General features: G+C 36.1%; 1 protein-coding gene across 2 annotated transcripts in view; it reads right to left on the bottom strand.

Moving 5' to 3' along the window:
* ATAD2 (ATPase family AAA domain containing 2) overlaps positions 1 to 18,284 on the bottom strand; it is a 71,796-nt gene that overhangs the window by 7,203 nt on the left and 46,309 nt on the right. For both annotated transcript variants that reach the window (XM_019932043.3, XM_019932044.3), the window contains 9 exons: positions 15,111 to 15,270; positions 14,147 to 14,237; positions 12,778 to 13,092; positions 12,302 to 12,434; positions 11,767 to 11,953; positions 10,512 to 10,697; positions 4,013 to 4,148; positions 2,673 to 2,869; positions 1,975 to 2,134 (listed from right to left, as the gene is read on the bottom strand). In XM_019932043.3, the coding sequence (XP_019787602.2) occupies positions 1,975 to 2,134; positions 2,673 to 2,869; positions 4,013 to 4,148; positions 10,512 to 10,697; positions 11,767 to 11,953; positions 12,302 to 12,434; positions 12,778 to 13,092; positions 14,147 to 14,237; positions 15,111 to 15,270 (1,565 nt within the window). The remainder of the gene's footprint in view (positions 1 to 1,974; positions 2,135 to 2,672; positions 2,870 to 4,012; positions 4,149 to 10,511; positions 10,698 to 11,766; positions 11,954 to 12,301; positions 12,435 to 12,777; positions 13,093 to 14,146; positions 14,238 to 15,110; positions 15,271 to 18,284) is intronic.

Here is an 18,284-nt window from a genome sequence, read left to right on the forward strand (position 1 = left end):
CTATGGAATGAATAAAGAATTTTAAAATGTTTTCCTTTTGCTAATGTAACAAAAATTAACACCATATATTGGGCTAAGATTATAGCTGTTACAATTCCTTTTTTACTTCTACCATGAATAGTAAAAGTTACTGGAATTGTGTTATTTCTGTTTTTGATGTTAATCTAATGTTCTGGACATCTGATTCAACATGGCAGACTCAACCTAATTTCATGGCCCTGTCCTATCCAGATCCCTTTGAAATACCAGAGAAATTATAAGAATCAGTAGCAAAACTAAACAACATAATGACACAAAAACAGCAAGGAAGGCTATCAGTGTCATGAGTGAACCAGGGATGTAAAACAATTTTGGAAGAGATATAGAGGATGTTATTACATTGACAGAGAAACTAAACAAAGACAATGAAACAGCAACTCTACATAGGAAACACTAGAAAAAAATCCAAAACTGAGCCTAAGCACTGTTAACTGGAAAATGCCTTGAGGCAACAGGCAGATAATAAGTGAATGTAAATTTGCTTGAACTGCTGGATCAGTCCCCCTCACAGGGCAGTAGGCTGCAAAATTCACACAATATTCAGTTTATAGGTGACAGGAACAGCTATAATAACAGAAGGGATGTTGCTGGGGGCTTTTAACATGGCCTGAAGAAAGGCCAGGCGACGTTCATTGGTTCCTGGAGTGTGGCAGCATCGGCAAAACCTTGGAATCTGTCAGAATGCACATCACTCTCAGGCCCTGCATCTACAGAATCAGAAATTGTGGAGGTGAGGCCCAGCAAGCTGCATCTTAACATGTCCTGTAGGAGATGCTGATGGTAGCTAAAGTGTGAACACCACTGCTCTAAAGTAATTTTAGGTTGTCACAGTGGACGAACAGGGAAGCAGCGGCAGTATGACTGCAATGAAACAGAAAAAGCCCTCTTCCTCCAGGATAAATGCTTCCTTCTTTCTACAGTTAAGGGGTATTCCCAACATGGTAGGCTGTTTCCCACTGCTTACCTCCAGAACTCTGAACTACACGATAAAGTCTAGGGAAGGTGTGGGCAGAAGACTGGCAAAGGAAGAACAGTGAGCTTTTAAATTGTTGAGGAAACGCTTAGTGGTGGAAATCAATCTAATTCATAAGGACTACAAATTTAAAAACAGAATGCCAATGTACTGGAGGAGAGAGCCAATGCAGGAAATAGAACTATTAAAAAAAATTATCCACTAAGACAGTTAAGGGCATAGCATCCATAAAGCAAGAATAGGAAGCTAGGAAAAAGCACCTGAGAAAATATTTTTTGGAAATGAACACGTTTATAACAAACATATAGATATTTGAATATATCATTATAAATATGAACAAATATATCACTTAAAAATCCCTTACTTTATACATTTTATTTAACGGACTGGGTATGTGAGGTAGAACGTGAATGCATTCTACGCATAGAAAAGATCTGGAAAGATATCCCCAAACTTAACAGTGTCCACCCTCGGAGAAAGGAAATGGGTGACTTAGTTTTTTAAGTATTACTGTTAGCAAGAATTATGCTGTATTACTTTTGTAATAAAATTTATAATGGTCTTAACTAAGAAAATCCTTTCAAACTTATTTTATTACAGAGAGCTTTAATTTTTCTACTTTGAGAAAGAACATTGATAAACAAAGGAAACAAGCTAAGTTGTTATGCAATTTTGTGTTTCATTAGAGGCTATATCATATAATTGTTTTGGAGTGAAAGAAACCTGCATTTGAATTCTGCCTCTGCCACTTCCTGATAGTATGACCTTGAGTAAGTTTTTTAACCTCTCTAAACTTCCATTTTTCTCATCTGTAAAATGAGGATATCGTTGTTGAGGACTGAATGGCACTGTGAATATGAAATGTTTATAATATAGCACCTAGTATGAAATCACCCACCACTAAGCATTAGCAGCCCCCATTCCACCCTCTGAGGAAGAAAAACAAAACCAGTAATGCTCACCTCCAGGATCTCTATCTGGATTGTATTCTAAAGCATTACTACAGATTAGATCGATATCACTCAAATAGTCTTTCACAGTCAGATACTTGTGGAGATCAATTTTACTGATTACAGATGAAAGGTCCATTGGTTGCTTTATTACAGTGACATAATCAGGAACCTAAAATTCAAGCAAATGACCAAATCACTAAATTAACTCTGAACAGTAAAAAATTTGAGTCAAGTTTTTCTACCAGGCAAAATAAAGGAGAGAGAATAAATACATAAGATATAATGAAAATATATTAATACAAAACTGTGACTCTATTTAAGGCGAGTTTTGTTTTGTATTCATTCTTATTCTTGGTCACCTATATCTCCAGTAACATTCTAAACCTCTTTCCTCATCCAAATGCCACCCACCCTTCAATGTCAACTTAGGACCTCATTCTTAACTGTGTAGGTCACAGTAATATCATGTAGTGTTAAGACATTCTCAAATTACTTCTACAACATTTGAGTTGGGCAAAGTTAATTGTCTATGCTCTGCAGGAAAGGAAAATGCTTTACATAGCTCTTGAAGCCTCTGTGTGCTTAGGATACTACTTGGTATGTTTCCAAATACAGAAAACAAGATCACAGTATACAGAGGGAACCACATAAACTAGTCAAATAGTCTCTAATTCTGAAGCATTTTGATCCAAAGATTAAATTAATACCTCATCAGGGTCAACAGGTTTAGTAAATATTCTGAATCGCTTGTCAATAGCAAGCCTATGTGTAACATTTCTTAAAAAAATCCTTAGTTCTCTAAATGTATCTTCTTCTTGTTCTTCTAGTCGTTTCACTTCTTCTGCTGTCAATGGTCTTGGTTCAGGTGGTGGTGCTACAGGGAGTACCTCCAAGGCCTGCAAAACTTTACATGAATGGAAGATTTTAGTTACCACTCTCCCACCGTATCAAGGGTAATAAACAATTCAGTACACAAAGTAGACAAGCTCTCAGGGATTATCCTCCTTGTATTTGCCAGGAATCAGAGGATTTGGAATACTAAACAGCTATCATAATCTCGACCTCTACAACACCCCCAGCAATAATCGCTAACTTGTAATTTGGAGTGCTAATTCCTAAATCATTACCATTTTAAGATCATTTAAGAGGCTATTAAAATTTTGAAAATGCATATTTCCAAGACAAGAATATTCTAATTTTTTAAAAAGTCATTTTTACTAGTTAACTTTTAAACTAACAAAAAATTGTGGTACGTTTCAAATATAACAAAAATTTAATTTTGTTTAAACAGATATGCACTAATAAGTAATAAGGATAAAAAAGGGAATATGAGAGTGCTGCCCCAATAAGTTGGCAATCAATTAAGGGAGTAAGAGACATAATTATAACATCACTGTAATATCATATTAGTAGTATGAAAAAAGTACAGTGCATCATAAAGGTAATAAATTAATTTTGTCTAGATGTTAGGGAAGAAATAATAAGATATACTGGAAAGAAGTATGAATGAAATTATGAAAAGACACAATATGCTGTATATGGTTTAAAGATAGAGTGCTTTGGAAGGAAAAAGGTGGGGGAGAGAAAAGTGCCAAAGGTGCGCTTGGAAAGACAGATTGGGGCTATGCTATGAATTCTAGCCCCAATTCCACATAGATTAGGGCTACACTATGAAAGGCCTTGTATGCTTCAAGAACTTGAGTCTAGGGACTTCCCTGGTGGCCCACTGGGTAAGACTCTGAGCTCCCAATGCAGGGGGCTGGGGTTCAATCTCTGGGAACTAGATCCCGCATGCATACAGCAACTAAGAGTCTGCATGCTGCAACTAAGACCTGACGTAGCCTAAATAAACAAACAAACAAATAAATAAGTAAGAACTTTAGTCTATTTTAATGGGAAACATAGGGATTTTAAGAGGTAAGTAAGAGGTATCAACCTCAACTGAGGTTTTGAGCTTCTGATATTAGAAGATGGCAATGCCATTAACTGATATTTCATTTCCACTTTCTCAAAATTATTACATATTAACTTCGATACAAGAACTAACCTGCTTTCTTTTTTGATATAGGAGGCTTAGCAGCTTGCTTTAGAATTAAATCTTCAAAAAATTGTGTCCGTTCTTCTTTATTAGGCAACTGGACATTAAAAATTTCTCCATAATCATGGACAAATAATTCTTGTACCTTAAAAAAGAAAACAGATGCATTTTATATACATATGTATGTATACACACACATTACTATGTATCAATCATTCAATGCCACAGTAGGTTACTGTACACGTTTTTAATGACAATCTAAATTGTGTAATAAAGAAATAATTTCTTAAATCTTTTACTTATATTGAACTTATGTATTATATAAACCATGTATGCAATAGATAAGGAACTAAAAACATGGGATCTTCTTTAGAACTCAAGGCTCCAAACTATAATTCATACAATAACTGATATGGTGATATTTTACTTAATGGGTTTTGTTGAGATCAAGTAATTCACCTTCACAACCCAAAGTGAGATATGAGAATGAGTGGTTCTTCAGTAAGAATAAAGGCTGGAAAATAATAAGTATTGGTAAGGATGTGGAGAAGTTAGACCCCTTGTGCTGGTAGGAATGTAAAAGGGTGCAGCCACTGTAGAAAACAGTATGATGGTTCCTCAAAAAGTTAAACCCAAAATTATCATGTAACCCAGTATATGCAAAAAAACTGCAAGAAAAAAAAATAAAAGACTCAACAGATACTTGTATACCAATAATCATAGCAGAATTATTTACAGTAGGCAGGAGGTAGAGACAATCCAAATGTTCATCACCAGATGAAGAGATAAAGAAAATGTGGTATGTACTTACAATGGAATATTATTCAGCCTAAAAAGGAATGAAATTTGAACACCTGCTACAACATGGATGAACAATGAAAACATTATGCTAAGTGAAATAAGCCAGTCACAAAAGGACAGATACTTTATGTTCCACTTATATGAGGATACCTAGAATAGGTAAATTCAAAGAGACCGGAAGTTACTAGAGGTGTTCAAGGGCTGGGAGAGGAAGGAATGGGGAATAATTGTTTAATGGATACAGAGTTTCTGTTTGAGATGATGAAAAAGTTCTGGAAATGGATAGTGGTGATGGCTGCACAACATCATGAATGAACTTAAAGCAATGTACTTGATGTCACTGAACTGTACACTTAAAAATGGTTAAAATGGTAAATTAGGTATATTTTACCACCAAAAAAAGAATAAAGGCAAAACAGGTCTCAAAAGGATGTTTCTAAACAAACCTCTAGATCTTTCCAAGAATTATTAGAGGATGATAATGTTTATTCCTTGTATGATGTTTGTGTACTTTGTTCAGCCTACCTCTGATACAGAGAAATTTACATTCACAGCTTTTGCATTTTCTGCTTTGTAGGTTCTTCCATGCTCCAAACTTATGAAGACTACATACACAACATCATTTATGAAATAAGCCTCTCCTTTTGCTAATCCATTTACTAAACTACTATGTATACAAGAGTCTACTAATGAACTGTATTACATTAATTTGTCATTTCTGGCCCAAATGCACAGTTTTAATCACTAACATTGTGGTATGCTTTACCATATTTGGAGGGCTTTTTCAAAATTTTCTTGGAAATTCAAGAACTTTTTTTTAGCCATGCCACGTGGCATGCAGGATCTTAGTTCCCCAACCAGGGATTGAACCTGTGCCCTGTACAGTAGAAGCATGGAGTCTTAAGCACTGGACCAGCAGCGAAGTCCCTCAAGCAGTTTCTTCTTCTACATTAAATTTTAGAATCTATTTTTTTTGATATTTCTATTGCAGTTTGTACCTTTTCCCCCTTTCTGGTGGCCTGGAAGTTGTATGTTGTATTTCTATTCTTTTATTGTTACAAGTTTTAACAGACATATCTCTAAGCTTCTTTTCCTACCAAACTGTGAAGTTAATAATATCTACATATCAGATACAAATCTGAATGTGCTTTCACTTCCTCATTCTCCTTCACTATGTCCTTCCTGCCGTTTTGAGTTCAGAACCAAGATCAACTTAGATTTACAGTCCTTAAAAAAATGTTACTAGCACAGTTTTGTGACAAGTTTTACTGTTTTCTTTGCTCATTGCTTCTTATATGCAACTTCTGCAAAATAAAAAAAATCCAAGAGGAGAAATAATCCCTTAATAATTATTTCAGTCACGGGTTTATGGGTAATAGTTTCTTAGGCACTGCATGTTCAAAAATATCTTTATTTTGTTCTTTCACTCAAATGCTAACTTTGCTGGGAAGAAAATTACAGGTGCAAAATTATTTTCCTTCTAACTTGAAAATATTGCTCAGTTGCCTCCTTAGTAGCTGGTATTATACCAGTGAGAATGTAGAAGCAATTTGATTTTCAGTCCTTTCTAGTAATGTTTTATTCTCTTGGAAGATTTTTAGATTTTTCTCTATACTTTTGGAGTTCTGAAATTTTATCTAGATGTGGGCCTTTTTATACCCATCAGTTAGAACAGGGGACCTTTTAAATCTGAACATTATGGTATTCTTTAATTCTATGAAATGTTCTATTATGTGACTATTTTTCTCTTGTACATTTTTCTCCTCCCATAAATCCCATTAAACAGATGTTAGACCTGAATCTATGTCCTCTGTTTCCTTTAACTTCTTCCTCACTTTTCAAATCTTTGTCTTGTTTTTATTATTTACTATAAGAATTTCTGATCTCATGATCTTCCATCTTGCTAATTCACTCTTATCTGTGTTTGCTTCTTTTTAGCCCTGTGGGGTTTTTTATTTGGGGGGAGTTATTTCATGTATAATGTCTTCAGTGGTTATTTTCCACAACAATCTGTTGCTGATGCATGGATATGATTTTCCATGGAGCTGTCCTTCCTCAAAAGCTTACTTATAAATTTATCTTTGCCTTTGAAATCTTCAACTGTCCACAGATGCCTTTTCTGTTTATTCTAGCTTCTACTTCCAGTGATTATGAAAGAAGCTTGCCTATGTTAGACACAGAATGTGCCTGTAATTTGTCTTCTGGGCACAGGGTCTCCCTACTTCTCCCATTCAGTACCTATACATAAGTCACTGCTCTGCCACACTAGTCCTTGGGCCCACCTTCACTGCTCCAGCTGAGGACAAACAACTCAGCTGACTGCTGTCTGGCAATGGCCAGAAGTGAAGAAAGCCAAAAAATCCAAAGTTGTCCAAAGGCTCTTTCAATTCCCTCCTAGCACCAAACCAGAGCTAGAAACCACTCCCATCTTTCAAAGCAGTCCTTTCATGCACATGCTTTAAAATGTGGTTACCTGTATCAATCTAATCCCCACTGCTTGTCTTTCACGATTCATCAAAGTTTCTAATCCACTGATGACTTTCTTTCTCATTTTTCCATACTGCTGTGTTGTTAGGGTCCACTAGTACTCATACATATAGATACTCTGACTGCAGTTTTGAGATGGACAAACTTTAATGTAGCTAATAATGGTATACACAGTACTTCTCACGTATTATAGTCCAATGCTATATAGACAATATCACTGGATCACTAAGGACTACATAGACTATATAAGGCTCAAAGCGGACTTGCTTACTTGTATCCACATAGACTATTCATTTTATAAAATGAGCAATTCCTGGTCCAGTGCCCATTCCACCCTACAGTACAGTGTGATACTGGGATACTTTACTCAGTTTACAGTGATATGCTTAGGAAATATTACCATAAGAAAACAAAGAAGCTATCTTTAAAAAAATTTTTTTTAAGTACAAAATTCCCACATTCTTTTTTTTTTTTTTTTTTCCTGTAAGCGGGCCTCTCACTGTTGTGGTCTCTCCTGTTGCGGAGCACAGGCTCCGGACACGCAGGCTCAGCGGCCGTGGCTCACGGACCCAGCTGCTCCACGGCATGTGGGATCTTCGCGGACCGGGGCACGAACCCGTGTCCCCTGCATCGGCAGGCGGACTCTCAACCACTGTGCCACCAGGGAAGCCCCCAAATTTCCACATTCTTGATAAAGTTATCCAAGATTAAACTGATGACAGCTTTTCAACCTCCCTACGTCTTTATAAAGTTCAGCTAGTTTGCCTTACTTATTACCAAGAGTATCAACTTATCTTTGTTTTAAACTTTGAAATAATTAACAAAGTTTTAATTGACAGTGAGTACAATAAATCAATGGTTAATGGGGCTACTAAATAGCAATTCTTTACTCTGTTAATCAGAACATTGCTAGAGTACTTAATTCATTCTGAGTACAGCCTTTCAAAAGGAATATAAAGAGAAAGACATTCAAGAGAGTGACTAGAATTTTGAAGAAACTAAAAATATGTGTGACGTGTAGCAGAGCCTGCTATTATCACACTCCATGTTCTCTTCCTTTTGGGCACACTGCTATATCATATTTCCTGGTCTCCCTTGCAGTTAGGTACGGCTATGTGAGTTTTAGCCAATGGAATGTGAAAGGAAATGATATGTATCACTTTCAGACCAGGCACAAGAAGGCCAATCCTTTCAGCTGGGTGGAATGAAAGTAACCTGGAAAGTCACATGATGAAAATGAGAAAGCTCTCTCAGCCTGAGTGTCTGGTATGACTACATGGTGGAGGGTGGACCCGCCAACCTACTCATCTGCCTGGTATTGTTAAGTGAGCAAGAAATAAACTTTTATTGTATTTAATAGTCCTAAGGAATATCTTATCATAGAAGAAGAAATTTTTAGTGTGAAGAAGACTGGGTCAGAGTAAGGAGATAGAAATGAACACAAAACCATATTCAAACATACAAAGAGCTTGTCATGAAGAAGACAGAATAGACGGGCTCTCTATTTTATGTGGGAAACAAATGGAGATTAAGAAATGGAAGCCTCTCAAAATAAGTTGATTTTTCTAAGGAGTCAGAACTAACAAAATGAATTGTGAAGGTGTTCTATACAAAAGAAAGACTTAGAGTCCAGAACTAGATTACTAAAGTAGAAAACTTTAAGGACTCTTCCCACCCTAAGAATCTGTAATTAATATATACTTAATGTTCATTTCCCAGTTTACTTAAGTTTTAGTTGAAGAATTAACAACTACAAAACTGCCATCAGGGACACAATCTGGTCCTTTGATAACTCCCTGACATCATTTCCTTCTACTCCATCCTTTATTCACTCTGTTCTAGCCACTCTAGACTTTCTGCGATTTTTTCAACACACCACACTCTTCCTTCAGCGCTTTCGCACTTGCTTTTCCTCTGCCAGGAGCCTCTGTCCCTCAGATACTCAAATGGGTCACTACCTTACCTACTCCAGGTATTTGCTCAAATGTCATCTTCTTGGTGAGGCTAACCTAGTGGATTTAACACTGTGGCCCTACCACACTCTTTTGGCATTGCTTAGCTAAATTTTTCTCCATACTGGTAGCTTGGTATTATATTTTATTTTTGTTTGTCTCTCCCTCAACTAAAATGTAAGCCCTAGGAGGATACAGATTTTTCTCTATATTGTTCAATGCTATATTCCCAATGCCTATAACCATGTCTGTCACAGAATAAGTGCTCAGTAAATATATTTAAAATAAAATATTTGAATTATCTTCCTACTAATGTTCTAAAAACACACACACAAGACTGCAACATGCTTATTATGTATTCTGGGGACGGAGAGGTGGAAAAATGTCCCTGATTTCACGTATTTTACATTCTGCTAGTAGAGATAGAGTCAAACAAATTAATACTTAATGTCAAGTAGTGATAAAAACAAAGCAGAGTAAGGGAGAAGACAGTGATAGGCAGAGGTGGTACTGCTGTAATTGAGAAACTGATCAGGAAGACCTCTGAGGTGATATCTAGGCAGACATCTGAGAAAAATAAAGGATCACACCTTTATTTTCTATGTATCTAGGAGAAGAGTATTACAGGCAGAAGCAGAATGAACTTTGTCACTGGTAGTTGTCTAAATTGGCACAAATTTGAAGGACAGTAATTTGGTACTATCAAAAATGTCAAATGTGCATACTCTTTGGCTAAGCTATAGTTATTCCACTTTTAGGAATACATGTTAAAAAAAATCCACATAGTAATGCTCATGTAATTTAAAACCCAAGAATGCTCACTGTAGCAGTTCAACAGGAAAAAAACTGGAAAATAACTAAAATCCTATTAATAAGGATTTGGATAAATAAATTATGGTATATCAAGAAAATTATGTTTTCTTGATATGGTATATCAAGAAAACAATTATGGCTATGCTGCTCTTAAAAGAAATAAGACTTATGTATTAAAAAACACATAAGATATATAAAGTAAGTTACAGAATAGTATGCATCATATTCCATTTAGAGAAAAAAAATTTACAATATGGTCTTACAATATACATACACATATACATATACCATCCTGCCCAACAAGCACATGTATCAAATAGCTAACAATGGTATCTTTAATAGGAAAACTTTTCCTTATAATTTTATTCACCTCTGTAGCACTTGGAATTTTTTCCATAAATTCTTATTACTTAAGTATATCTCTTTTTAAAATATAATAATTTCTCCCAAATTACCTCTTCTGGTAGAGTGGAATGGGGTTTGTCAGAAGTTGCAAGTAGTAAAACTGGAGCAAAAGAAGGAATATTCTGTAATAATGTGGTAAATGTGGCTTTAAGTGTTGGTCCAACTATTTCCCACCACAAGTGAATATGAGGAATATACACTATACTTGGTGCTGTTTTCTTAGCTTCATGAATCATCTAGTAGAGAGAGAAAAAAATTACATTCAATTAGAGAGTCAGCACATTAGTTATATGCTTTATTAATCTGGAACAATGTTTAATTTCCCGGAATTGTCATATAAAACCCTCAAGTTTTAAAAATGCTTCCCCAATCCCACAATCTTGTTTTTAAATGTTTTATAAAAGTCTCATTTTTAGGGCTTGGCTTCTCTGGTGGTGCAGTGGTTGAGAGTCTGCCTGCTGAGGCAGGGGACACGGGTTCGTGCCCCGGACCGGGAAGATCCGGCCACAACAGTGAGAGGCCCGCGTACCACACACACAAAAAAAGTCTCGTTTTTAGAAAAACATAATTGCTTCAAGCAATTAGAAAACAGCTCAAGAAATCTAGAAGACTTTTCTGTTATGGCAACCAAGGTTAAATATAAAAATACAAGTATAAAACACTTTTACATTAAAAAAATTTTAATATAACAAAAACAGAAGCAGCAAGGTTCATATGGTTTTTGGAAAGAATCAACCCCTACAGATTTTTAGGAATACTTCATACAGTATAGTTTCTACCATCATGACAACTGTAACAACAAAAAATTTTCTAATATTTTAACTTTAAAAAAAAATCAATTAGCTGGCATCTTTTATCTTTTCAAACATCATTTCATTTAGTTTTAGGGAATTTACACACACACAAAAAATATATATATACTAATTTTCAAGGGAAATGTACCTATTCAAATGAAGAAAATTAAAATTTTATTTTGCATAGCCGTCACTTTTAAGTATTTTACTCATTTCTCACAACAGCCATACAAGGTAAGGACTATTATTATCTCCATTTTGCAAATGGGGAAAATGGGGCAGAGAGATCTAATAACTTTTCTAAGTCACATAGCAAGTAAGTGGTGGAAAAGGGATTTAAACTGACACTCTTCAATAACTAAGCACTTACGCATAGTTCTATTTTGAAAACCTGAAGTTAGAAATCAGAAAGACAAAAAACACAGTACAAAAAGAACGAGGCAATTCTAGATTTTGTCTTTGGAAGACTACTTTGACTTACAACTTATGTGTCTGGGCAACAATGAATTACCTGGGCACATGTTTCTTCAGGAGATGTAGCACTGACTCCAAAAAGAACAGGAATGTCTAATGTGTACACTGCAAATTTTTCCAAAGCATGGATGACAGCTGGTGCTAAATGAGAACCTTGCCCAAATCCTGGTTCTCCTACTATCAATATTCTTGGTCGAAAAGACATAGGTTGATAACAAGTATTTCTGAAAGAAATGAGTAATAACCTATGATTTAGGGAAAAAAAGTTTAAATTTCCCTCCCAATTACCAACTATGAACTTTAGAAGTCAAAAGTTTTGACAATATGGCCAGTCATAACATCATGGTTCATATGGTTTTTGGAAAGAATCAACCCCTACAGATTTTTAGGAATACTTCATACAGTATAGTTTCTACCATCATGACAACTGTAACAACAAAAAATTTTCTAATATTTTAACTTTTTAAAAAAGTCAATTGGCTGGCATCTTTTATCTTTTCAAACGTCATTTCATTTAGTTTTAGGGAATTTACACAAGAAAAAAAATATATTAATTTTCAAGGGAAGTGTACCTATTCAAATGAAGAAAATTAACATTTTCTTTTCCCTTATTAAAGGATTTTTGAGAAAGTCCATTTTCATATACTGAAGGAACATCGTCATCACTGTATGCCAAGTCACTTTCTAAAAGAGGACAAGAAATATCTATAAAGTAAACAAAAAAAGTGTGCATTAGTAACTTTTCTGAATTACAAAGTAAATCTTCATGTAATGCCTCAGTTAGCAAACCAAGGAACTTCAATGACATTTTTTTAAGAATCAAAAATGTTTGTGTAGATATAAATAACAAGTAAATTAAAATAATGCATTCCAAACTTAGATTAAGTCTAGGGCAATCCGTGAAGTAAATTTCTTTCAAATATCTAGGCAAAGCATGGCCAAATTCCTTTCAAGAGGCTCTTTTATAAAGAAACATTACTGTACAGGGATGTACAAAACATTTAGTTTTACAGATTATGAAAACTAAATGGTCAATCAAGTTTCATACCTGAGTCTAATGCCTTTTTAGTTCCGATTTCCACATGTGGAAATACTCTCTGCAGAGCTTCTAAGATCTTGTCAACTGTGCTTTGCAGGAGTGGTTTCACAATGGCGGACAGTGCCTGCCCAGGTGATGTCACAGCTCTTCGGGAGGCTGGTATCATCTTTTGCATAGCTACTTCGAAGTCTTTAGCTGAGATATTAATTGAAGAGAGATCCAACTGTAGTTTCTCACTGGTGGTATAGATCTGTGGGTAGCGTCGACGCAGAGCACACAGAGCAGCCTCAGAACATATTGACTTAATATCTGCACCACAGTATCCTATCCAAGGCAACCAAAAAACATTTTTTTAAGTAAACCACCGCCCTATTAGCTTGACCATGGTTAAAAGAAAATTAAAAATCAGCCTAGCAATATAGTAGTAAAATATTTAGGAGTAATAAGGCTAAAATGTCTCTCATTCCCCCAGTGAACTTACATGGTTGATAATAACCCTTAACAAATCAATCAACTTTTGAGAGTGAAATATGCAGGCATGAAGTAGAGCACAAGGGTCAAGAGCACGACTTTTGAAATCAATCAGGTTCAAATTCCAGTTTGTCATTTACTAGACGTGTGATCTTTAGAGATTTATGCTCTCTTTATTCATTTATGCTCTCTCAGCCATTTCTACATCTGTAAAATGGGGATAAAGCTACCTACTTCGCAGGACTGATGTAAGAATTACCTGAAATAATACATGTAGAATGCTTAATAGGATAATTAGAAAAATGTGAACAGTTAGTAAAAGATCTAACTTCATTCTGATATTCCCTGACAGTCAAAATATCAATTACCTCTATATAATATCTAGGACTTTATACGAAGAAAACAGGACTTCCCTGGTGGCACAGTGGTTAAGAATCCGCCTGCCAATGCAGGGGACACGGGCTCGAGCCCCAGTCCAGGAAGATCCCACATGCCGCGGAGCAACTACGCCTGTGCGCCACAACTACTGATCCTGCGCTCTAGAGCCTGTGAGCCACAACTACTGAGCCCATGCACCACAACTACTGAAAGCCTGCACACTCGCACGCCGCAACTATTGAGCCCGCACGCCTAGAGCCCGTGCTCCGCAACAAGAGAAGCCACCGCAATGAGAAGTCTGTGCACCGCAACAAAGAGTAGCCCCAGCTCATTGCAGCTAGAGAAAGACCCCGCACAGCAATGAAGACCCAACGCGGCCAAAAGAAAAAAAAAAGAAAACATACCAGCAACTATAAATAAGAAACAAATATAATTTGCATTTCTTTAAACATAACCTTGGCAAAACTACAACTTATTCCATCTTTGAAATGCATGTAATATTTCTTTTAATGCTTAAAGCAATGTTTACCAGCACAGTTTTCCGCTAGTTCTTCTAGAAATATGTCCAGTGGTTTAGGATTCCAATCCCTTGTGTGAATCTTTAGAATTTCTTTTCGAGCCTACAAATAAAAACAGTTAAATTTTTATTATTCAGATTAATTTCAATTTAGAATAATTTATCTAAAATTTTAAAGATTTTAATACCTAATATAAACAGAAATATGAAACAGTAAAAATGAAAAAAAAAGATGTATTTGTAAGAGCTTGAGGATTTTATGTTAAACAGATCTACATTTATAGCTCAAGTTCTAGTCATCATAAATGTGAATGAGAGATATTAAGAAACTACTGGACTATTGTTTATTCTGGTACATATTAAGAACTGTTTTTAAGAGTACTGACAGCTCTACCCATATTTTCTTACTTGGTTCTCAAAATATTAGGCAGCTTTAAAATAACTGCATAGGATTATATGGTTGTATCTGTGAAAAAAGCCAAGGCTAATGAATTGGCTAAGGATTGACTGTTAGGCCACGTGTTCTGAATCAAAATAAAGCTGTATAATTAACATGCAAATGTTGTGCTCAAATTGAAAGAATTTTAAGAGTATTTCTAGGGAGGCACTATTTTATTACAAAAAAAAAAAAAAGAGGGGGGTGGGGTGGGGAGTTCCCTGGCTGTCCAGTGGTTAGGACTTGGCACTCTCACTGCTGTGGCCTGGGTTCATCCCTGGTCGGGGAACTAGGATCCCACAAGCCGCGGGAACAAAAAAAAAAAAAAAAAAAAAAAAAAAGAATAAAAATTTATCCAAGTTATTTTCTTTAAATAAAATAATGCCTCCCTAAAAATACATACATACATGTTTGAATGTTAATCATACAACTTCGCTTCAGAACATACAAAACTCAATCTTCAATTTTTCGCTATACCAAGACTTGTTCATGATAAAGGCAATCAACTTTGTCAAAATTTGAGTGATGTTAAATTCTTACATCTTTATCAGGTAGGCTAAAAAGGAATTCTCTGTCAAAACGACCAGGCCTTCGTAAAGCAGGATCGATAGAATCCAGTCTGTTGGTAGCACCAATGATGACAATTTCTCCTCTGCTGTCCAATCCATCCATAAGAGCTAGCAGGGTGGAAACAATTGAACTAAATTTAAAAATAAGAGAGAAGAGATTAATTGTATGGAAGCTGAACACATCATTTCTTTTTTTTGCTAAGATTTAATACATTAAATGTGTGACTGAATTTTCTCAGAGCATTCCACTACTTTCAATAAGCTTTTTAAAAAGAAAATCTGTAAGATAACATACTACATGGCACATAGACATTTAAAGTCAATGGAAAACACAGTTTTTAGAATGCTACAAATGGATCCTGGAAGCCATTTCATAAAGCATAATTTCACATAGGAACTTTAGAGTTCTCAAACAGGGATACAACATCAAAAAAATACAAGTACTAGGCAGACAAACAGAAAGTAAAAATAATAAAATGGTTCATTGTGTACACATTATCAAAGGACCCCAAAATAAAAAAGAATATACATAAAGCATAAAAACATAGGATTTGGACTTCCCTGCTGGCACAGTGGTTAAGAACCCCCCTGCCAATGCAGGGGACACAGGTTCAATCCCTGGTCCGGGAAGATCCCACATGCTGCGGAGCAACTAAGCCCGTGCGCCACAGCTACTGAGCCTGAGCTCTACAGCCCGTGAGCCACAACTACTGAGCCCACGTGCCACAGCTACTGAAGCCTGTGTGCCTAGAGCCCGTGCTCCACAAGAGAAGCCACTGCAATGAGAAGCCCGCACACCGCAACAAAGAGTAGCCCCCACTCGCCGCAACTAGAGAAAGCCCATGCGCAGCAATGAAGACCCAACACAGCCAAAAATAAATAAATAAATAAAATAAATAAATTAATTAATTTTTTTAAAAAAGAGTTTTAATTACATTTTAAACTTTTCATTATGGAGAGAGAATAGTAAAACAGTCTCCACATCTTCATCACTCAGTTTCAACAATTATCAGTATTCCTTTTTTGTCTTCACCCAATAGCTTTAAAAAAAACCAACCAAACAAAAAAATCTCAGGTCATTTAACCCATAAATATTTCATGTTAAGTGCTTCACATATGTATTTCTGAGGATAAGGACTTTTAAAAACTCCCACAATACTATGACACCAATGTAAATGACACTAATTCCAATTTCCCTGATTGTCTCAAAATATCTTTTTACATTTGGTTTGTTCAAGCCAAGATCTACACACATTGCACTTGGTCAAACAACCCTCAAATCCATAACAGTTCCCCATCACCCTTCCCTCACTTTTTTTTTCTTCCTCCATGCCATTTATTTTTTGAAGAAACTGGTTCATTTGTTTTGTAGAATTTCCCTCCCACATCTGGATTGAGCTGATTGCTTCCTGATAGGCTCATTTAACTTGTCCTTTAGCTTTCATATTTCCTGTAAACTGGTAGTTACATCTACAAGCTTAATAAATATAGATTAAACTATTTGGGATAGCATATTTCACAGGAAGATACCATGTATTTCCTACTGTATACATCAGGAGGCAAGCGATACCATATTTTCATTTTTAAGATCAGTAGGTTGGGTTTAGTTGAGGTGTTATCAGCTTACTCCACTCATCATAAACTTTACTATTAACCTTTTCAACTTATCTGCTTTCATAGCAGCCACCGATAACTATTGCTTAGATTAAGGTTTCTCAATCTTGGCACCATCGACATTTTGGGCCAGATAATTCTTTGTTGTGGAGAGCTGTCCTGTCCACTGTAGGATATTTAACAGCATCCATGGTTTTCACCCACTTGAAGCCAGTAGAGCACTCCCCCCTCCCAGTTGTGACAATCAAAAATATATCCAGACGTGTCCCCTGGGGGGCAAAATCACTCCCAGTTGAAAACCATAGTTCTTGATCCACTATTTCATAAGGGGTTGCAAAATGGTTATTTTTCTAATTCAATAATTTCCTTTGCGTTTATTAAATGTGATTTTTCTATAGAGAACAAAGTTCTCTTTATCATTATTATTAAATTACTCTGAATCAGGGTTACAGGACAGGAAAAAGAAATGCTTGATTCATTCTCTTCATCAATTTTCAGAGTAATGAGTCACTGTCTTAGCAACCTTTGGAGTGACCAGTTAAGTTCTTTTTTTAAAGAGATCATTAAAAACTGATGATTTCTGTGTACTTGATACACTTCAATATACTGAGTCTCTTAAATATGTGTATACATATTTAAGAGACTCAGTATACTGGGTCTCAAACTGTCCCGTCTTTGGCCAATGGAAACCCCTTCAAACTGGCTATGTCACTCTGATGTGACCCCAGTAGTCTTTGATTGCTTCTTCACTTCCAGGAATTACAATATGTTCCAGGCTTGTCTTGCTATTTCCCATCTCAGTTCTGCCTAACACCTCCTCTACTAAAGAATCCTAGTATTTAGAGATCACACTCTGATTACTAAGGGTATGAATTGCCACTGGACTGTGATTGTTTCTAGGCCTTTTTAGTGTCCAGAGATAGGAATCATTTTTTTCTTTAAAAATAAAATTCATCGTAAGTTCATACTGGTATTTCTAATTCAAGTAAAGATTTGAGGGTTTTTTTTTTTTTTTTTTTTTTTGCAGTACGTGGGCCTCTCACTGCTGTGGCCTCTCCCGTTGCGGAGCACAGGCTCCGGACCCGCAGGCCCAGAGGCCATGGCTCACAGGCCCAGCCGCTCCGCACCATGCGGGGTCCTCCCGGACCAGGGCACGAACCCGTGTCCCCTGCATCGGCAGGCGGACTCTCAACCACTGTGCCACCAGGGAAGCCCGATTTGAGGGTTTTAATTTAATTTACTTTATATTTGTATCCTCTTTTCTTAGGCTAAAAATCTTATTTTCTAATGCATTCACATACTTACTTATTTGCATTATCCTACAATTATTACCAACAATAAGATAAAGAGGATAGTTTAATCATGTTCAATGTGCTAACTTCTAAAAAAGCTGAATTTGGACTTCCCTAGTGGTGCAGTGGTCCACCTGCCAGTGCAGGGGACATAGGTTCGAGCCCTGGTCCAGGAAGATCCCACATGCCGCGGAGCAACTAAGCCTGTGAGCCACAACTACTGAAGTCCGCGCACCTAG

Source organism: Tursiops truncatus, chromosome 17 (genome assembly GCF_011762595.2).
Source record: "Tursiops truncatus isolate mTurTru1 chromosome 17, mTurTru1.mat.Y, whole genome shotgun sequence".
Classification (NCBI taxonomy): domain Eukaryota; kingdom Metazoa; phylum Chordata; class Mammalia; order Artiodactyla; family Delphinidae; genus Tursiops; species Tursiops truncatus.